At 39.6% G+C, this 18,286-nt stretch overlaps 1 protein-coding gene across 6 annotated transcripts in view; it reads right to left on the reverse strand.

Moving 5' to 3' along the window:
• MECOM (MDS1 and EVI1 complex locus) overlaps positions 1-18,286 on the reverse strand; it is a 671,393-nt gene that overhangs the window by 67,969 nt on the left and 585,138 nt on the right. For 5 of the 6 annotated variants that reach the window (XM_051983139.1, XM_051983137.1, XM_051983138.1 and 2 more), the window contains exon 3: positions 2,967-3,101. In XM_051983139.1, the coding sequence (XP_051839099.1) occupies positions 2,967-3,101 (135 nt within the window). Of the gene's footprint in view, positions 1-2,966; positions 3,102-6,238; positions 7,420-18,286 lie in introns of those variants that run through there. The other variant, XM_051983141.1, reaches the window with a different exon arrangement.

Consider the following 18,286-nt stretch of genomic DNA (forward strand, 5'->3'; position numbering starts at 1 on the left):
ACTCCACCCCCAATCAAATGAAACTGGAGTTATAACCAACATAACATGTTTTGACTTTATTCTGTTCTTATCGAATTGTTCATCTCAGCAAGCTCATTTATACAATTTTAAAGAACTTGCCTTTACAAAAATGAATTTAAATCATCGAAATGTGATATCAAATATAAGAATGAAGGGCTGTAAGGAAAAAGGGTGGGGATGAAAGGGGACGTCTCTACTCTCCCCCCCCCCCAAAAAAAAAGATTTGAGATACTTTGGTTTTTAAGTGTTTTTCTCTTTCTTCTTTGTTAAATGTCTCATTTAACACACTGACTAAATTATAGTTGAGAGACCAAGACTTATCTGGAAATCCTGCCTTTAGAAGTCTAGGGTTCATACCTGTCTTTCAAGCTCACATGTTCAGTCTGAGGATCGGAGTACAGACAAATGATCTTTCCCATTTCAGGGAAAGGGCTATGTTTGCTTGTGAGTTTTACAGGTGAGTTAAAGTAATTAGTGGTTAACAACCCCTCCCGATCAAGTGTCTCTGTCCATGTCTCAGTGGTAAATAATATCGCACACAATGGGGGTGTACATCAGGTGATGAGTTATGTCTATTCACCATTTGGCAGGTCCTATTCCTTGTGGAGAACAGAGTGAAACAACGGCCATGGGGAGCCCAGAGAACGAGTCCTGTTAGCTTCCCACCTAGGCCAACATTTACAATATCAAAGCTGGAAGAGACCTTCTGGTCTTAACCGGCTTTCAGAGAGACATACACACATGCATGCACACTCACCATGCTGTAGAGCTAACCAGATGTGACTGCCTGTACATATGTGCGTGGGGGGTGGGGGGCGACCCGCACATCTGCTTTTGTTGTTTATGGATACACTTACTGGACCATGTAATGTCAACTTTACAATTAGGTCACTTAATATACATTCTGTTGCCCTTCATAGCTCTGGCCCCCACTAAAGGCAGAAGTTAAAAAGAAGTACTTTCAGGAATATTAGCTATAGGATCCGAAGGAGTCCATCTAAAAGGGGGTTTTATCTTTTCCTGATGAAGCATTTCACCCTGCACACCATTTCAGAAAGCAGGCAGAAAATATTCATTGTTATCAGAACAACTGGGTATTTTCTGCTGATGATAATATACTTTAAAGGGTACCAAAGGGTACCAATAATCAAATTGGAAGATTATCGAAACCATAACAATATGGCTCATAATTAGGGATCAAGAGATACTGCTCTCCACCTCCTCCCTCCAAATCCCAAATGAATTAAATAAACCAAAATAACAGCACAGGTTTCAAGATTTGAAATCTGAGCTTATAGAAATATTAAATAAGAAAAAAATCAAAATGTATCAAAACTTTCACTCTCAGAGCTAGATGATATTGATAATGAGGATATTGTTATGTTTGCAGAGAGTTTTCAGTTATCAATAAATATACTATCATAGATTTTATAATTTCATTGTTCAAGTGCCTTTTGAATTCCTTAATTTAAGGAAGGATGCCATGATTCTTGATTTTTTTAAAAAAGAAACATAAAATATGTCATTTTCCAGTGTCATACCCATTGCCTTCACTCTTAGAGTGGGTATTCAATAATTGTATTTGTGGATAATGACATCAGTTTATAATACTGATCCAATGAGATTTCTATTCACACACAACCTATGATGACATTGTAAAGGTTTCAATTTTCTAATAGTACTTCCAATTTGTTTTCTAATTTTAGAATGACTTATCTAACTAAACATGGTTCTTTGAATATATATTCAATTGGGTAAAATATAATTTTATTTAATTTTACATTTTAGTGCCCACCCCATAAAGTTAAGAGCAGAAAAACATTTAGGAGCTGATGAACTGGAACCCCAGTGCATGAGATCTTCAGTGATATTTCAAATCTAAGTTTGAAAACATATCATGTCATTGCTACTTAATGGCTTTCTATGGGAACACCACCTAAGATCTAACCAGGTTGGTTGATTTGCTTAAACCAAATTTGACTGGATAACCATTTCAAGATAATCTTCTGAAGGTCACTCTATTTAAGTAACCATTGGGTTAAAACCAATAAATGATCCTTCATTGGGCTCAAGCTAACCTACCAATGTGACTAAATAAAGCACAAATGCACAGGAAGACCACCTGGTCCTGGGGAGATGGGGGGGTGGGGGTGGGGGAGAGTGTTGGCTGTACTAAGCAGCAACCTTCATAACAACTTAACTAAGTGAGGATCGCCTTTCAGGTTCCCTACTTCAGTCATAGCTATTGAAGTAAGCCTGCCTATACAATCCTTCAAAGCTTTTGAAAGCACAAGAAAAACCAAGCATTCCAATTCAAGGAGGGAAGACGAATTTTTGTCTCCCCCCCCCCCCATACACACACACACACACACACACACACACACACACACACACACACACACACACCCCTAAACTCCAAGAAAAAGCAAAATATGTCAACTACCACTCCAATTTTTTTTTTTTTTTTTTTAGCAAAAGTATATAAAAAGGTAAAATGACATTCTGCACACAACTCATGCTTCCCTCGGTCATTCATACTCTTGCATAGAACAAATATTAAGTTTCTTTGTTAGCAACTCTAATTTTCTCATCAATCCATCCCTGATTAGCTAAAAGCCATATATTGGTTCCTCTGTGGGATGATGGGGGAGAGGGAAAAATGAACACCAACAAATTACACAATATTAAATGCTCCTTTCCAACCCCTCTGGAATATAATAAGAGAAATGAAGTGAGATCCTCCTGACAATCGCCATAAACAAAATCCCAAGCAGCTCCAAAAACTGGCTTGATTCTGCCTTATGCCGACTCTACCTCTTCCTCCTTCAGTAGAACAGGCAACAGGCCACAAGGGTCTACTGGGGCTCACTGTTATTTTTATTCTTCAGGCTTCGCTGGTACCTTAAAGCTCTCAGACAAAGTCCAGAAAAGTATTTACAACATACCTGATCATTTATCTGGCATGCAACGAGGTTGTGCTGTTCATAGCATCCAGCAAACTTGACGTACTTGAGCCAGCTCCCGACATCTGGTTGACTGGCATCTATGTAGTATTTCACATTGCAAAACTCATCTAATATCTAGGAAGAAGAAGAAGACAATCAATCTTTCCATAGCCATCCTAGCACATTGCTGAAAATATAAATCATGTATCTCTAAATGAGGAAATGGTTAATTACTTAAAGACATTTCACTGAAATATATGTTTCTCCGGTGAATCTTTTATGGGGGAAGAAGGGAGGAGAGGGAAGGAGGGAAGAGAGGTATTAGAATAAATTCGAATAAATAAAGAAGGAACAAATTTTTAATAATAAATTATATGTTGATTTGTTTTTTTAATGATAACTACTACTAAAATTGTGTCCATTTTTCAAAGCTTTGATTCCCTTGCTCTGCATGAATAAGTGACACTGACTTTAAAACAATTAATTTTATCAAATTTGGTTTTATCACAAATAATATTGACCACTACTCACTAACATAATTCATCTTAAATAAACTACCACTTTTCCAGATTTATATATTCTTACCATGGAAATATCGATTTTCAAATTGGTTTTAATTTGAATTGATTCAATTAATTAAAGTTAAGGTAAAAGTTATTAATCTCTTTTTGAATAGTCTGTTCTCATCATACAACAGCTAGATCATACCCTTAATTGAAGCAAATTCTAGGATTTGACTAATAATAGAAGCTTTTATGCCAAACCAAAAAAAAAGAAGAAGAAGAAGAAGAAAAAAAGGAAAGGAAAAATCATGTAAACACTCATGGCAACTTAGTATTTTAACACAAACTAAGAAATGGTTCCAACTATGCAGATAATAAACAAATACAAATTATAAGCAAATGCAAACAGGTTATATGAAAATATCATCACACATTATTAATACTATATGACTGGATACAATTATTTAATCCTCAGACCTTTTTGTCTGGCCTATAGTAGACAATATCGATTGTACTAAGAAAAAGAAAATCAACAAAAGTAAAATTTCTGTCTATTTTAACGTCTTTAATAAGCATTTCATTTTGCTTTTATCTACTAAGTACCTTATTTTTGAATTTTATAAAAGTAAATGCTTCAGTACTCCTGATCTTTTGAGTGAATCAGTATGAATCCTGTCATTGTATACCAGAGAGTTAATACAAACTTGAGGAAGTTTCTTATCAAATACTAAACAATATAGTCTAGATCTCAAATTAACTAATTAAAAGAACAGGGTGAGGGGGGAGAGAAATTTGCTTTATCTGGGTCCCTATAAAGGTTAAAATAATCTAAAGTATATTTATCTAGCCCTAAAGCTATTCTGCATAGAATTCAGGTAATCACCCAAAAGCAGCTCCAGGTCATTAACTCACCACAGACTTCAAGGGGACAAACCCCTAAGGCTTAGAGGGCAACAGATAGTAGGAAAGAGGCTTTGACCATAAGGCAATTAAAGAGCAATGAATGAGTAGTCAAAAAAAAAATATATCAAACACAAGACTTTGTTACTTTCTGCCTCTTAAAAAAAATAGAAAAAGAAAAAGAAAGAAAAGAAAAAGAAAGAAAAAAGGTGACTTACAGTTTCTTCTGTATACTCCTAACTATCTATCCAGCTACAGAAAATTACATTTTTAAAAGATATAAACTTTAGGGCTATTTTCTTAAGCCCAAGTGAATGAATCTCCAGGGTAAAAGGGTGCTTCTAGCTAGCTTTCAAGTGTCACGTAAATATCAGCACCAATGCATATTCTGAAATAGTCACCGAAATTGTGTTAGGGATAGGTTTTTGTTTGGGGGAGGAGGGGCTAGCTCACCCTTGATATACATTTTTCCCAGAAATCATGGATTAGTGTCTCACGAAGGAAACGGACCCAGTCAATGAAATGCAGCAGGAGTTACATTTTATATTTTCCGGGAGAGATGGAAAACTGTTGTTAATCTCAGTCAGAAAGACTCAGGCCACTTCAATTTCAAGCCATTTCCATACCCCCTTCCTTTTTTTTATTTTATTTTTTTTTTTAACTGGGGGAGAGGTATTACATACACTTCATATAAAAATCCTCCGTGTAATTTTATTCCGTGTTAACATTATTGCAATTGCCAGTCAACAGCAAATTAAGAAACTGAGCTCATTTCCAAGGGACGTCTTTATAAATATCTTAGTACAAGGATTATTTTTTTTTTCCTGAGCATTTTCCCCCACAAATGACTTTCCGAACTTCAATCTCTTCCCTCTAAAGCTTAAGACTTAACTTTTCCAGAAACTTTTTCCCCCTTTCCTGTGAATGATTAACTTTTGACTCGTTAGCTCTGCAGCGGTCTCCCCAACGCTTTAAGAGTCTAGCAGATCTTGAATTAAAAATTAAATGAAATTAAAATTAAAATGCAGCGGCGACTAACGTGCTGCGATTTCATCCACCACACTCCAGTGTTTAGAAAAGCTGTCATGCTCCAAGAAGAGGATTCTTTTTTAATTCCTTTAGAAAGATTTGAGAGAAAGGCCCTTTTGCAAACAAGAAAGGGAAAGGGGGGAAGAGAAGATAGAAGGAGATGAAGGGAGATGTGTGGGGGGGATCCCTACGATATCGCCCGCGGGTCCGAGAATAACTTTTTTCACGAAGCATTCGATCTTGGAAATGCAAGGCTGCAACTTGGGAAGGTGGAACTTGGCCGAAGAGAGCTCTCAAGAAGCAAAGTCGGTGCCAGGAATTCAGAGTGTTGGCAGCCACACCTTGTAGGACTCTCAGATGCAGGCACACCAGCGCGCGCACACATACACACACACACTTACACACACACACACACACACACACACACACACACACACACACACACAACTAGTGATCTGGGGAGGAGGGAGAGGAGGGAGGGAAAAAAAGAGAAGGAGAGAGGGAGGGAGGGAGAGGGAGAGAAGCTCAAGCACCGAGCAACAGGGAGACAGGGAACCCACCCTGCCCCAGAGACCAGCCGGGCTGCCGGAGACTAGTAGACCGCGGCGTTCTGAAGGAGGAACAAGGAAATCGGCAGCCCTAGCAACGTAGATAAGCGCAGGGACTGCGGCTGCCGCTGCACTAAGGAAGAGTTAGAAAAAAAGACAGAAAAGAGGGGAGGAGGGAGAGGGAGAGAGAAAAGGGGGAGGAGGGGGGGGAGAGAGAGAATGTCAGAAGTTACCAAACTATGCACTCCGGGAAGATTTTTTTTTTTTTTAATTAGAAAGAAAGGTCTCTTACCTTAACATGTCTAAGGACTTAACTCCCAGCAATTAAAAAAAAAAAGGCAATCACAGAAGAGTAAAATAATAACAATAATGAGCCCTGAAGTTCTGGGCCAGCCGATCTTTCAGCAGATGACGAGCAGCGTTTCGCGATTAAAATAATCACTCCCCGGCTTCCACATGGGTCTCTCGGCTAACTTTAGTCCGTCTCTAGGAGCTGCCGTTCGCTCGGACCACGCGATCTCGTAGTTTAATCATCAGGCAACAATGTATCTTTTTTTTGTAACCACCCGAAGTGAAGACTCGGCTCTCCTCTCTTCTGGGGAGGGGGGAGGGGTGTTTGGGTTGGGGGGTAAGGGGGTTAGGAATATATATATTTTTTTTGCTCCTTGCTTCCCCCTCCCCTCCTAAGCGTAGCTCCTACTGTTCACATCACCTTCTTTTCTCACTTTCTCTCGCGCTTATCAGCCCGATGTGTAATGAAAGTTATCTGAGAACCACTAAAACTTCCACCTCTCTCTCCCAGTTTAAAAAAAAAAAAAAAGAAGAAGAAAAAAAAAAAAGAAACAGAAAAAGGGGGGATAAAAGCAGGAAGGAGGTGGAGGGGGTGCTAGAGCCTTTGAAAAGATGGGGTGGGGGTCGGGCTAGGGGAGACGGAAGTTAGTCACCCCTGCTTTTTTTTTCTCTCCCCCAATCCGAGACCCTCACGGGATCGTCCCCCTATTTGCAACTCCGCTCTCAGCTGTCCGGGATTCTATTTCATGAACTGTCCCTTTAAAGAGGATCTGCTCGGCCATCCAGAAAGAGACGAGGGAGAGGGAGCCAGGGAGCTATCTCCCCCAGCTCCAAGTGATCGGAAGCCAGACAGAGGCTCCTCTTTCAGTAAATTTTTAAAGTGACAGCAGCCTACTCTGGCGGGAGAGGTCACAAAAAGGTCGCCAAGACAGAAGTCCTATAGGGGTAGGCTGATTATGGATGCACCCTGCCCCTTAAAAAAAAAAGAGAGAGAGAGAGAGAGAGAAAAGAAAAAAGAAAAGAAAAAAAAAAAAAAAGCATGTCGTTTTCGTCCGGGTAAACAACCAATAGGGAGATCTTGGAAGGCAGGATTTCTTTCCGCAGGGAAATCTCGTCTGTTTCAATGTTCTGAAAAGTACAAGTGTGAGTGCTTGTGTGTGTGTCTGTGTATGTGTGTGTGTGTGTCTCTGTGTGTGTGTGTGTCTGTGTGTCTCTGTGTGTGTGTGTTTGGGATAAGGATGGGCTGGGGGCGGTGGTAAGAGAAGGGTGGGGGAAAGGAAAGACTATACCTTGGGGGAGGGGGTTATTTGAAGAAGGGGGGGTGAGGGTGTCTGAGTAGGGAGGGTGTGTGTAGATTGAAGATGGGTGTGTACAGAAAGGGGGAGGGGAGGGGAGGGGAGGATGAGTCTGTGGGCGGCAGAGCTTCCTCTCACACTAAACACTCCAGAAAATCCTCACTTAGGGAAAATGAGGATTTCTGAGACGCGGAGCAAACAATGTTGGCTAAATTGTAGTAAGAACCAAGTTGGCGTAGTCGGGGCTAGTTTGACTGAGTACGCGTCAGAAACACTACGGTCTCACTCAGATCTTTTCCCTCTCTGCTTTTAAGAACTAGAAGAAACGCTGGATTTATTTATTTGTTGTTGTTGAAGTATATTCTAAAAAGAAAAAAAAAAAACCATAAACTTATGTGCAATTTTCGTAAAAATAAACAAAAAAAAATCTTTTAAAAAAACATTTGGGGAAGATGACAAGACCATCTGGTGAATTTTGCAAATTCTCTTTGATACTGTAAAAATAGCTGGAGCTTCCTAAATAGAATTATGCTATATAATATCATCCTCTTGTGTTTTATGCAATAAACGTGTTGCCTTGGGGGAATGCCCCTATTTTATATCTAATTATTGACTAATATGAATGTCCACGTTTAGTTTAAACAGATCTCACGGAAAGAGTTCTTTGGAATGAATATCTTTGACAAGATCTCTGAGTTTACTTCCACTAGGAGAGTGAAGCAAAAATCCACGGGTCAGAGCTAAATAATGTTCAATTCCCAATTTCATTTTTAAGACTCGGTAAAAAAAATCTTTTCTTGACTTAATAGAGGAAAAGCTGGAAAAAAAATATTAAGTGGCTCAATAAATGTCTTTTTTTTTTCAGTGAGGGGGGTGTTAAGCACGTTCAACTTTATCTTTTATTGCAAGGGCCACCCACTTATATTTTCGTGTGTGTCTATTGTGTGTGTGATATCTCCAAACCGAAATGTCGATTTAAAAAATATTAATAATAAAAAGGAGGCGGAGGGGAAAGGCAGTGACAAGAGATGGAGATTAATTCGTTTCAGTGGCCAGTTATCTGTGACATTGAACTGTTATTTCAGATAATGGCTATTGTTCAAGAGAAAATCGCACAGCAGTGGTAGGTAGGACAGGAAAAATCCTTTGTAAATAACCTACAACCTGGTCCGAGATTCCCAGAGAGTCTGGTGCTTGGGAACCTCTAAGAGCCCCCGGTTTGCTGGCCATTGATTTCCTGCCCTTCCTCAACTTGTCCATTGTTGGAGCCTTTTTTTTAATTTAGCCATAAATTGGACCAGCTCGAGCTATGAGCTGTTCTATTTTCTTCCTGTCAGGATGAGGGATTTGTTTTATGATGCATTGTGTATTAAATACAAGTAATCTGGGGAACCGATTGCTTTCGACGGTGCGGCCTGATCAGGGGTCCTGATAACTGTTCCCCGCCCCGCTCCCCCTTCTCCCCCCTTGACAAAGCTGACCTGAAAGAGAGGAAATGTGGGTGGGTAAACAAAAGGGTTTTGGGGTATCAATAGCAGAGCCTGCCTAAATCAAAATTTCATGGAAAAGACTCGAAAGAGTCCTCCCCCACCTCCATCCTCTTCTCCCACCCTCTTTCATTTATTGCTATTAGTATTATTATTTGGTTTAACAGGAGGATGGAGGGGGAAGGCTGGGATTCCATACAAGGGGGCTGCGATGGGTGACGTTTCAAGCGCAAGCCGGTAGATGGCGATGTGACCCGAATTAATGGGAAAGCTGAGCAGGACCTTGCAGTAGCCTGGGTTGCAAAGGGAGAGCCTCGGCCCTCGCTGCCTTGCAGGTACTGGCCCTTGCAGGGAAGGAGCCAGCTCCTGGGGCCCCGCGGCTGCTCTTGCTGCCGCAGGAAGTCAGGGTTTCCCGGCCCTCCGGGCCCTCCACATCCCATAGTAGGGACTCTAGCATCTTACAGCCCAGTTCTGCAAAGATTAAAGGAAAATGTACCAGGGGAGGGCTTGAATCTCTCCCCCACCCCCACCCCGCCCTACTTTTAGCTAATTTGACTGTTTCAAGAAAGCCTCTAAATCCTTTCTCCTGCAGCCGGCCCTCCGGGGACTATTTCTAAACACCCTCTTCTCCCAACATCACCCAAAGAGACAACAGTCCAAAGCCGACTCTCCCTTATACCTGGGCGGAGAGCACAAGTAATTTATCTGGAGCTAGAAGGCTTTTGGATTGGTTTGGTGCCAGTTGGATTTTCCAGCTGCAAAGAATGAAAGAAGAGGCTTTAGAATTCGGGAGGTCTCCGGCAAAGGAGAGAAAACATGGCACTTGTCTCTCTCTTTCCATCTATTAATTGATTGCCTCTATTAATCCGAATTAATAGATTTTTAAGGGCATTCATTAACACTCCCTCTCTGTCATATTTCAAAGACTCTTAATTTCGAAGTTGCAAAGCACCTATGAGATAATTCAAAGAATCAAAATTTTGAAGTTGCAAAAGCACCTTTGAGATAATTTTAAAAAGCATAATTTTGAAGTTACAAAGCACCTTTGATATAAATGCAAAAACCGCACAATTTTGAAGTTGCAAAAACATCTTTGAGATAATGTCAAAAATTATAATTTTGAAGCTGCGAAGCACCTTTGAGATAATTCAAAGAATCCTACTTTTGAGGCTGCAAAGCATCTTTGAGATAATCTAGTGAACAGGGATTCTTAACCTTTTTTAAACTAGGGATCCCTTTGGAAATCTGCTAAAGCTATGGATCCTTTTCTCAGAATAGTGTTTTTAACTACACAATATTACAAAGAAAACCAGAGATGATTTTTTCCCCATCCAAATTCACAAATCCTGATATCAATGCATGAGAGTGGGGATCCCAGATTAAGAAACCCCCTGATCTAGCCAAATTTGAAGCAGAGAATTGACTTTCCCCAAGATGACATAAGAAGTAATAGGCAGAGCCCAAGGATTCAGCCTAGATAAATAACTAAATTGGAAGCAAGGCCCCATCCTTCTGAACTTGGTCTGGAACCCCTAGAGAAACCCCTTTACAAGAAGCTTCTGGTCATTTTAATGAGTATCCTTTTGGAAGAATATATGGAGCCATTGACCCACCTCAACTCATCAGAAGGGAGAGGGGAAGGAAAATGTTTGGGGGTTTCCCCCCTTTCCTTTCTTCCCTCCTCCCCTTCCCCAAGAGGCCAACTTTCTTTTCCAGTTAGCTTGCTTTTCATTAGGAGCTTTCTAAAACAATAAATAAATACAAGGAGCCAAATACCACCACCAATTCCTTCTATTCCTTGGGATTTCTGGTGAAATCTGTTTACGGTAGTTCCCGGTTACAAATTAATCTAGAAAAGCTGCTGTCTAGCAGCGGCAATCAGTCACATGCATGCTCTGCCGTGTTTAGCCCTGCCCTTGAAATGGGCTATTAAAAATAATGGTTTTACTATAATCTCAAACCAGCTTTAATTCGCAAACAAGTATCAGGACAGATGATCTAAATATTAAGGGGATAGAACATGAGGATAAACTGTAACCAACGAATAGACCTTTGGAATGTACAAATGGGGAGGGAGCATCTCCTTTTAGTGTTTATTAGAAAGAATAAGTTTTTTTTTTTCTTTAACTCTCCAAAAGATCCGATTGTTTCTATTAATTCTTATTTACAATGAATAGACATCCCAGAACTGAGAGGCCATGAGATCAGAGACTGCAGTTTGAGTGTGAGCTGATATATTCCCTGGGAGCTGTAAAGATCCCCTTTGGCTGATGGCAGGGGTGGGGTGGGAGAGGTTAATGTGTTTGCTTCCTGGTTTGAAAAGGGCATAAACCCTCCTCGGGCCCTTTCCTTCCTCCCCAACCTCCCCACCCCCAGCTGCCTGAACCGGGGGATCTTTAAGAGGCCCCAAGATTTCTAATAAGGCCACTTGGTCTGCCTTCATTTTTCCATTGTTTATTTAAAATAAGTCAATATATTAGTTAAAGGGGTAAGAAGTTAGTGCTCCAGTCTTCAAGTGATTCCCAAAAGGGTGTAAGCTGATGCCTCTTTTAAGCCTTTAACTTCATGGTCGTCCCAGAAGTAAAAGTTCTCCTAATGGAGACCCTGTGGGCATGGTGCATTCCAGGACATCATTAAAGCAAAGGAAAGCAGTCCAGCCAAAGCCAGATGAAATAACTGCACTGTCCACTTTTAATAGGCTTCCTGTGGACAAACAGCACTGGAACACTCTACAGAGGACAATATTTAAACCTAAGACAACTTGCTGGCAGTTTTCAGTACCATAAATGTAATAAAGTATGTTCCCATTCGCCCTGACATTATGTTTTTAGTTTATAGGGAAAGGCACTTCATAACCCCAGCCTAAAGGGGAGTTAGCTTAATTCTGCAGCATTAGGTTTCTAAAGGTGACTAAACACACACTGAGCTCCAGCTGACTTGTTTTAAACACTTTTTTCTTTCTTTTTCTTTTCTTTCTCTTTTTTTTTTTTTTTTTCTTTTTTTTTTTCTTTCTTTTTCTTTTTTTTTTTTCAGCTAGCAGAAGGGGCATTTTAAATTTCTCCAGCAAAGGCCCATGCATCCCAGATGCTTTTCAACCCCATCTCAAACAGACAAGTTGGAGGAGGAAGAGGATGAAATAAACAGAGAAATTGACATTTTCTTGTGCAATAACTGCCCGTTAATTAAATTAGTTTTGTGTAAGGATATTGACTTGTTATAAAAAGTCAATGCTTCTTTTTACTGTTCGTCATGGAGTCTTACCAAATCTCATCTAACCATAGTGGAGACAGGGAAAAGTAGAGAGATGCCTTTAAGATGGGGGAGATTTTCTTAAGAGTTCACCCAAGGAGCTGATTCTTCAGGGGTGTTTCTTCACTAAAATGCCTGTTCTTTTCATCTTTTCTCCCTCTCCCTTCCTTCCACATCACGATACCTAGAACTACAAATTTATTTTCCTATTTTCCTTTTTTTTTCTTTCCTAGACAATCACAGTAATAAAAGATAAAGTTAAGATCAGGGAGTTAGGTCAGCTCTATTGTAAGATTGAGTTTTTTTGTTTGTTTGTTTGTTTGTTTGTTTGTTTTTAACTAGGGGAGCATTTCACCTTGATGGTGAATTTTGTAAACCAGAGTTGGGGGGTGGAAGAGTGAGAGAAAGGGGAGAGACAAAGACAGAGAGAGACAGAATAGAGAGATAGTGAGAGAGATAGAGACGGAGAAATCCAGCAAAATAGTCCTACATGATGTGAATTTACAAATAAAAATGAACTGAAAAGTCTCCTACATCAATACAAATCATCATGGCTGGGCAATTCTTCAATCCCCATCATATTTTGATGGACCCCAGTTTGGGTGTGTGTGTGTGTGTGTGTGTGTGTGTGTGTGTGTGTGTGTGTTTTCCCCATAGCCAAAAAGCTGTTAAAAAGGAGAAGAGGAAATTAAAGGTAAAAAAAAAAAATGTAAATAAAAAATTTCCCTTGGTCTGGAAATGGGCCCGACTGAAAGCATGTTAATCTCCACCTCGGTAATTTGGTTCTCCAGGAGAAGACAGAAGCCCTGCTGCTGGGCCCTACACTTCATAAATCACATCTTTATGTGGACAAGGTCACGGCACCTAACAGCTCAGACATGGGCCTTTTCAGAGGCTCGCAGGACTCAGGCATGTTTATTCTCCTGCACAGATCTCCGAGGAGTAGTCCAGCACGCTTCTAATTACTTTTGATTATTTTCATTTGCTGGGGTCAGTCTGGCTTGCCAGGACTGCTGGAGGGTTGATTTCCTGCAAATCTTGATGTCTTTGTGGGACAGCACTGTGTGCTTTCAGAATTAGCACCCCATTATTGTACCCTACAGCTAGGAATCACTTTTAATAGACACTATGTTATAAAGGTTTCCCTAGCGATCCATTGATGATGTCCCTTCTTCTTAATTAACTATATCAGAGTAATTGTCATTAATCAAGCTATTTAATCTTTTTTTTTTTTTTGATGCGTACAACTGTCTTAACAATTATGGATTCGGAGATCCAAAAATCACCGTGATATAAAGACAAATGGCATCAATAAAACTTTTTTTTTTTTAATGTGTATTTGGAAAGTAAATTTGGGCAGAAGGAAAGTGATTTCTTTTTTTTCCCCTTGACTTTAAATGTACTTAATAATTGACTCACTGTTCTTTTTTGAAACTGAGATGAAATGCTTTGGTGAGACAATAACTCTCCAGAATAAATTACAATTCTCAACTCAAAATAATCCAAATAAATTTGGATTTATTTTCCAAATTCCAATTAAGCTTGCTATGTACAAGTATTTTTCATTAGACTAAGCAGATGTAGTTCATGAATTAAGTTAATATGTTGAGTAGCACAAAGCCTAAATAGAAAGTTTTGACAAAATCCTAAATATTCAATGAATGACATAAAATTAGATTTTTTTTTTGGAAGAAATCAAAAGATCTCCTAAAACACCACCACAGTTCTGTTGGTGTTTATATGTGTATACATGGAGTCCTTTATGTTAAAGAGAACACCTCGGAAATAAGGTAAGTAAATTTTAGACATTTCACCAAAAAAAGGTGACAATTTTGCAACACGTCATCAGCCTGACTACTGAGACAAAGAATATTTTGGACTACCAGCTACAACTTGGAATGTTGAGTTCATTTGTACTTTTTTAAGACTCATGGCTCAGGTGGGATGTCCGCCCTGTCTCCTCTATAAAGCGGCCAGTTGCTCCTTCTCCCTCACATCTGGACCTTGATATTAATGTAGGAAATTCCTCCTGGGATTAATCGTCCCTCAATGAGATTAATTAACTCTTCTGGATGTCATTTAATATGTTACTCTTTGGAGCACTCTCAATGGTTCCTGGGTCAGCCAACCACATTATGTGACCCTGGAACATCATTTAATCAAGTGGCGACTCCTCCATTCTTCTCACTGTCTGGAGGCAGGAGCACCAAATTCAGAGGACTCCTCATCCTGGCTCCACCACTGACTGTGCACTTTGGGGACAAGCCATTTAACCTACAGCTCTGTTTTCATCTAAATTCCAAAATATAAACCTAATAGCATTGTTAGGAAAATAAACAATGTATTTATGGGTGGGAAAGTTCTTTGAGTTTGTGGCCACCAGCCAATATGTATTGTTTTCATGTCTATATGTATTCACAAAGGGGAAGAAAGGAATATGAAAAAGTTTTAGAAATACCAGAGTTAAAGGTACTTTTCTCTCCCTGTACCAATGCTTCTTGGCCTAATCCTCACCCTGACCTGGCGAAGAGAAGAATTTTAAGAAAAATGTTTTCATTTCTTCAAGCTGTGCTAGCCCCAAAGATGTCAGTCTGTGTCTGGCCTGCTGCTGGGCTTCCTCTGTCCCACCTACAGCATTCTCTGCCAATCAGTAAAAGGAAGTCTTGAAGAGATTCAATACTAGTGGGGGCAGGGAGTTGGAGAGGACCTTCTAATCAAGAGAGATGTCAGAGAATCCCAAAGGATCCTGGGAGGATCCCCAAAAAGACACTTACTAGGACGCCTATAGGAATCTGGAGCATATAGAAGGGCCACATGGAATAATGGGACAGAAGAGTGGAGTTGACACCAAGTCTTAAATCCCACCTCATGCAATGATCAAAAAAGTCATCTAACCTTTATAACCTGAATTCCTCATCTGTGTGAGGAGGACCTCATGACCTAGTGATAATACTTCTAAATTCATGATATTGTGACTACTTTAGGATCTCTTTGCCTTAGGTTTAAAGATTCTTACGAGAGAGAAGAACTATTAAAAAAAAAAAAAAAGCAACCCTCCTAGGACATTTTACCACTTATATTTGTACTTTTTGAGGAGCAAGAAGTAATCCAGAGCTTTCTCTTAAATGCTATTTTGTAGATGGACTGATCCATTTGTGGATATTGCACATGATTGCTAGTTATTAATTATTATAACCATTTGGCTCCCCTCCAAAAAATTTCTACAGATGGTGACAGCATCTTCCCACTAACTTAGACTTCATATCCCCATTATCTTTCTCCCTTGTTCTTCAGTCCCAAATTATTAAAGAATCATCAAATTTTCCTTCTTTTTCCCTCTCTCCATTCAAGGCTCAGTTCTGAAGCCATTTCTACTATGGTACAATGGTGGGAATACAGAGGAGTGCTGGTTCTGATATCCGAAGGTGAGTTCAAATCTTAATTCTGACCTTGAACTAGTCAATGAAAGCCCCCAGACTTCAGTTTCCACACTTGTAAAAACGGAATCAATGCTATGATCCTATTAATCATTCATTCAGTCAACATACTATGCTCCAGATACTATGTTAAGCACTGGAGAAATGAAAAGAGGTAAAATGATTTCTCCATTTGTCTTGAAACTGACTTCAAGATTACCTTGTATTTCCTAGGACAGGGAAAGGGATTTTAAATGGAGGGGCCCCAGGAGGATGTAAACCTGCTGAGGCCAGGGATTATTTTTAGTTTTTGTATTTCTATCCCCAACAAAGCCCAGAATGGTACTTTGTCGCTAGTGGGATAAACCCATGGATCTGTGATTTCCTCAAAGATCATTCAAAGGAAATCCTTCTACCAATGGCTACCCCTTTATGGTTACTCTGTAGCTAAATCTGAGTAGTTGGTTGCCTGAGGCAGAAAATAATTCAAATCGGATTACATTGAGATAGTATTCAACCCAAAGCCTCCTAGTCCTAAACTATCCCCTACTTAATGTTTCTATGTTTGGGATTTAAGAGATATAATAGATGAATGGGGAAAGGACTGAGAAAAGAGATATGATAGGAGGATGAAAAGGAGCTTTGCTACAGTTGAGAAAGCTGATGGTTGTGTGGTCATAATGCTGGCAGTTAGGGCTTAGTGCCTCAAGGATGATGGCAAGAGAGGAGGTAGAGAGGAAGATCACTTAGGAAGCAGAAGAAAATGGATGAAAGCAATATAGGTGGGGGAAGATGGCACATGGATAACTTTATGGGTTTCTAAGTATGGTTTGTCAGAAGAGGGAGAAGGATTTGGAAGTCAGCAGTAAAACCCAGCTGGTTTCCTAAAATCACAGAAGAATGGATTTAAAGTTGGAAAGCTAGGAGTCAAAATCCTTCATTTTATTCATGTGGAAATCGAGGCACAGGTCAAATCACTGGTCCAGAGCCACACAGCTAGGCCTTACTGACTCCTAGACTAGCACTCCTTCCAGGAAGAAAAATAACTTGGTAGCACTTTGAAAGATAGATTGGAATGGGAAGAGACTGGCATCAGGAAGTCCATTTAAGGAGCTTTAGAATAATTAGAAAGGCTGTAAGTGCCAGAACTAGGTGGGGCGATGGTAAAGGAGGGAATAGGTGGAAAAAATATCATATAGGGACAACACTGATTGAACTTGATTGGCTACTGGGGGTTTGAGCAAGGGGATGATCAATAATGGTAGCAACATTCACAGTTGGATGCCCAGGGAAATGGTACCAGGAAATTACAAGGAAAGGAGAGATGTGTTAGTTTGGTGGAGAGCAGTCAATGGATGAAGACATGGCATGAATTTGGAGCAGATTTTAGAATCAATTGAGTCTCATTTATAGTGCAAGATGACTCTGTGATCCGGGCAAAGTATAATGTTACCCCTATGTTCCACAGGCAACTCTATAAAAATAAAAATGACAGGTAGATAACTGATCTTTCATGGATAAAATTATAGGACCAGAACAAAAACACTGAATAAAGAAAGGAAGAGATGCATTTAGAAATCCATTCATTCTGGTGTCATGATTGAGCAAATGTGAAGAATTATGTGGTATGTTAATGTCTTTGAAAAGCTTTACAAATATTATCTCATTTGATCTTGACAACAACCCTATGGAAATGCTATTATTACCCCATTTCATATTTTGGGAAACTGAGGCAGACAGGCTAAGTGATTTGCTCAAGATCACATAGCCAATAAGTCTCTAAAACCAAATTTAAATTCAAGCCTTGATGACTCTAGCCCTAGTGTTCTCTCCATAAATGCCTGGATAAATGCTTTTTAAACAAATGATAAATTTTTAAGATCAACATTTATCAAAGTTATTTTTTAAAACTTTCCTATTTAAAAGTTTCTAAATAGGAACTGGCATATTTTGTTACATTTATTTTACAGGAGAAAAAGCTCAACGATGACTGAGTTACTAATTTGTGTGTTCCCTGCTTTTCCAGTCCTGGGCATTAGATTCACGGGTGATAACGGAGCACGGCTGTCTAAACTCTAAACTAAGTGGACATAAAATCAGATGGCATATGATATAACAGGAATTCGATTTTCAGATAAACCACAAACCTTGATGAACTCCTCTTGTTCCAGCTGAATTAACTCATCATGCTGAGAAACAGAATATTTCCCAAGAAGAGGCTAGAAGGAATTGTAGAATCATAATCTTTTCCCCCCTCACCCTCAACCCTGCCCTACTGACTGATTTATACTTGTTCTACTATGAGAAAAGGAGAACTTCCCTGAGGAGAAGCTAAGAATTAGCCAGAACTCCAGAATGGTTGTTCCAATATAAAGCTAGAACACCATGGCTTTGAAATACCACCAAGGTCTAGCGATGACATCTCCTTTGAAGGATTATTAGGAGAAATTCAATAATGTTAATTTCTCATTGATGACTTTGTGATAGCGAGTGCTCCTTTTCTCTGTTGACAATCCTTGGAATCCTATTTCATTAGGTCAATGAGCGCATCTAGACATGTTAAACGCACTCACAGACCACAGAGGCTGATGTTGTATTTAGT

Source organism: Antechinus flavipes, chromosome 3, assembly GCF_016432865.1.
Source record: "Antechinus flavipes isolate AdamAnt ecotype Samford, QLD, Australia chromosome 3, AdamAnt_v2, whole genome shotgun sequence".
NCBI lineage: Eukaryota > Metazoa > Chordata > Mammalia > Dasyuromorphia > Dasyuridae > Antechinus > Antechinus flavipes.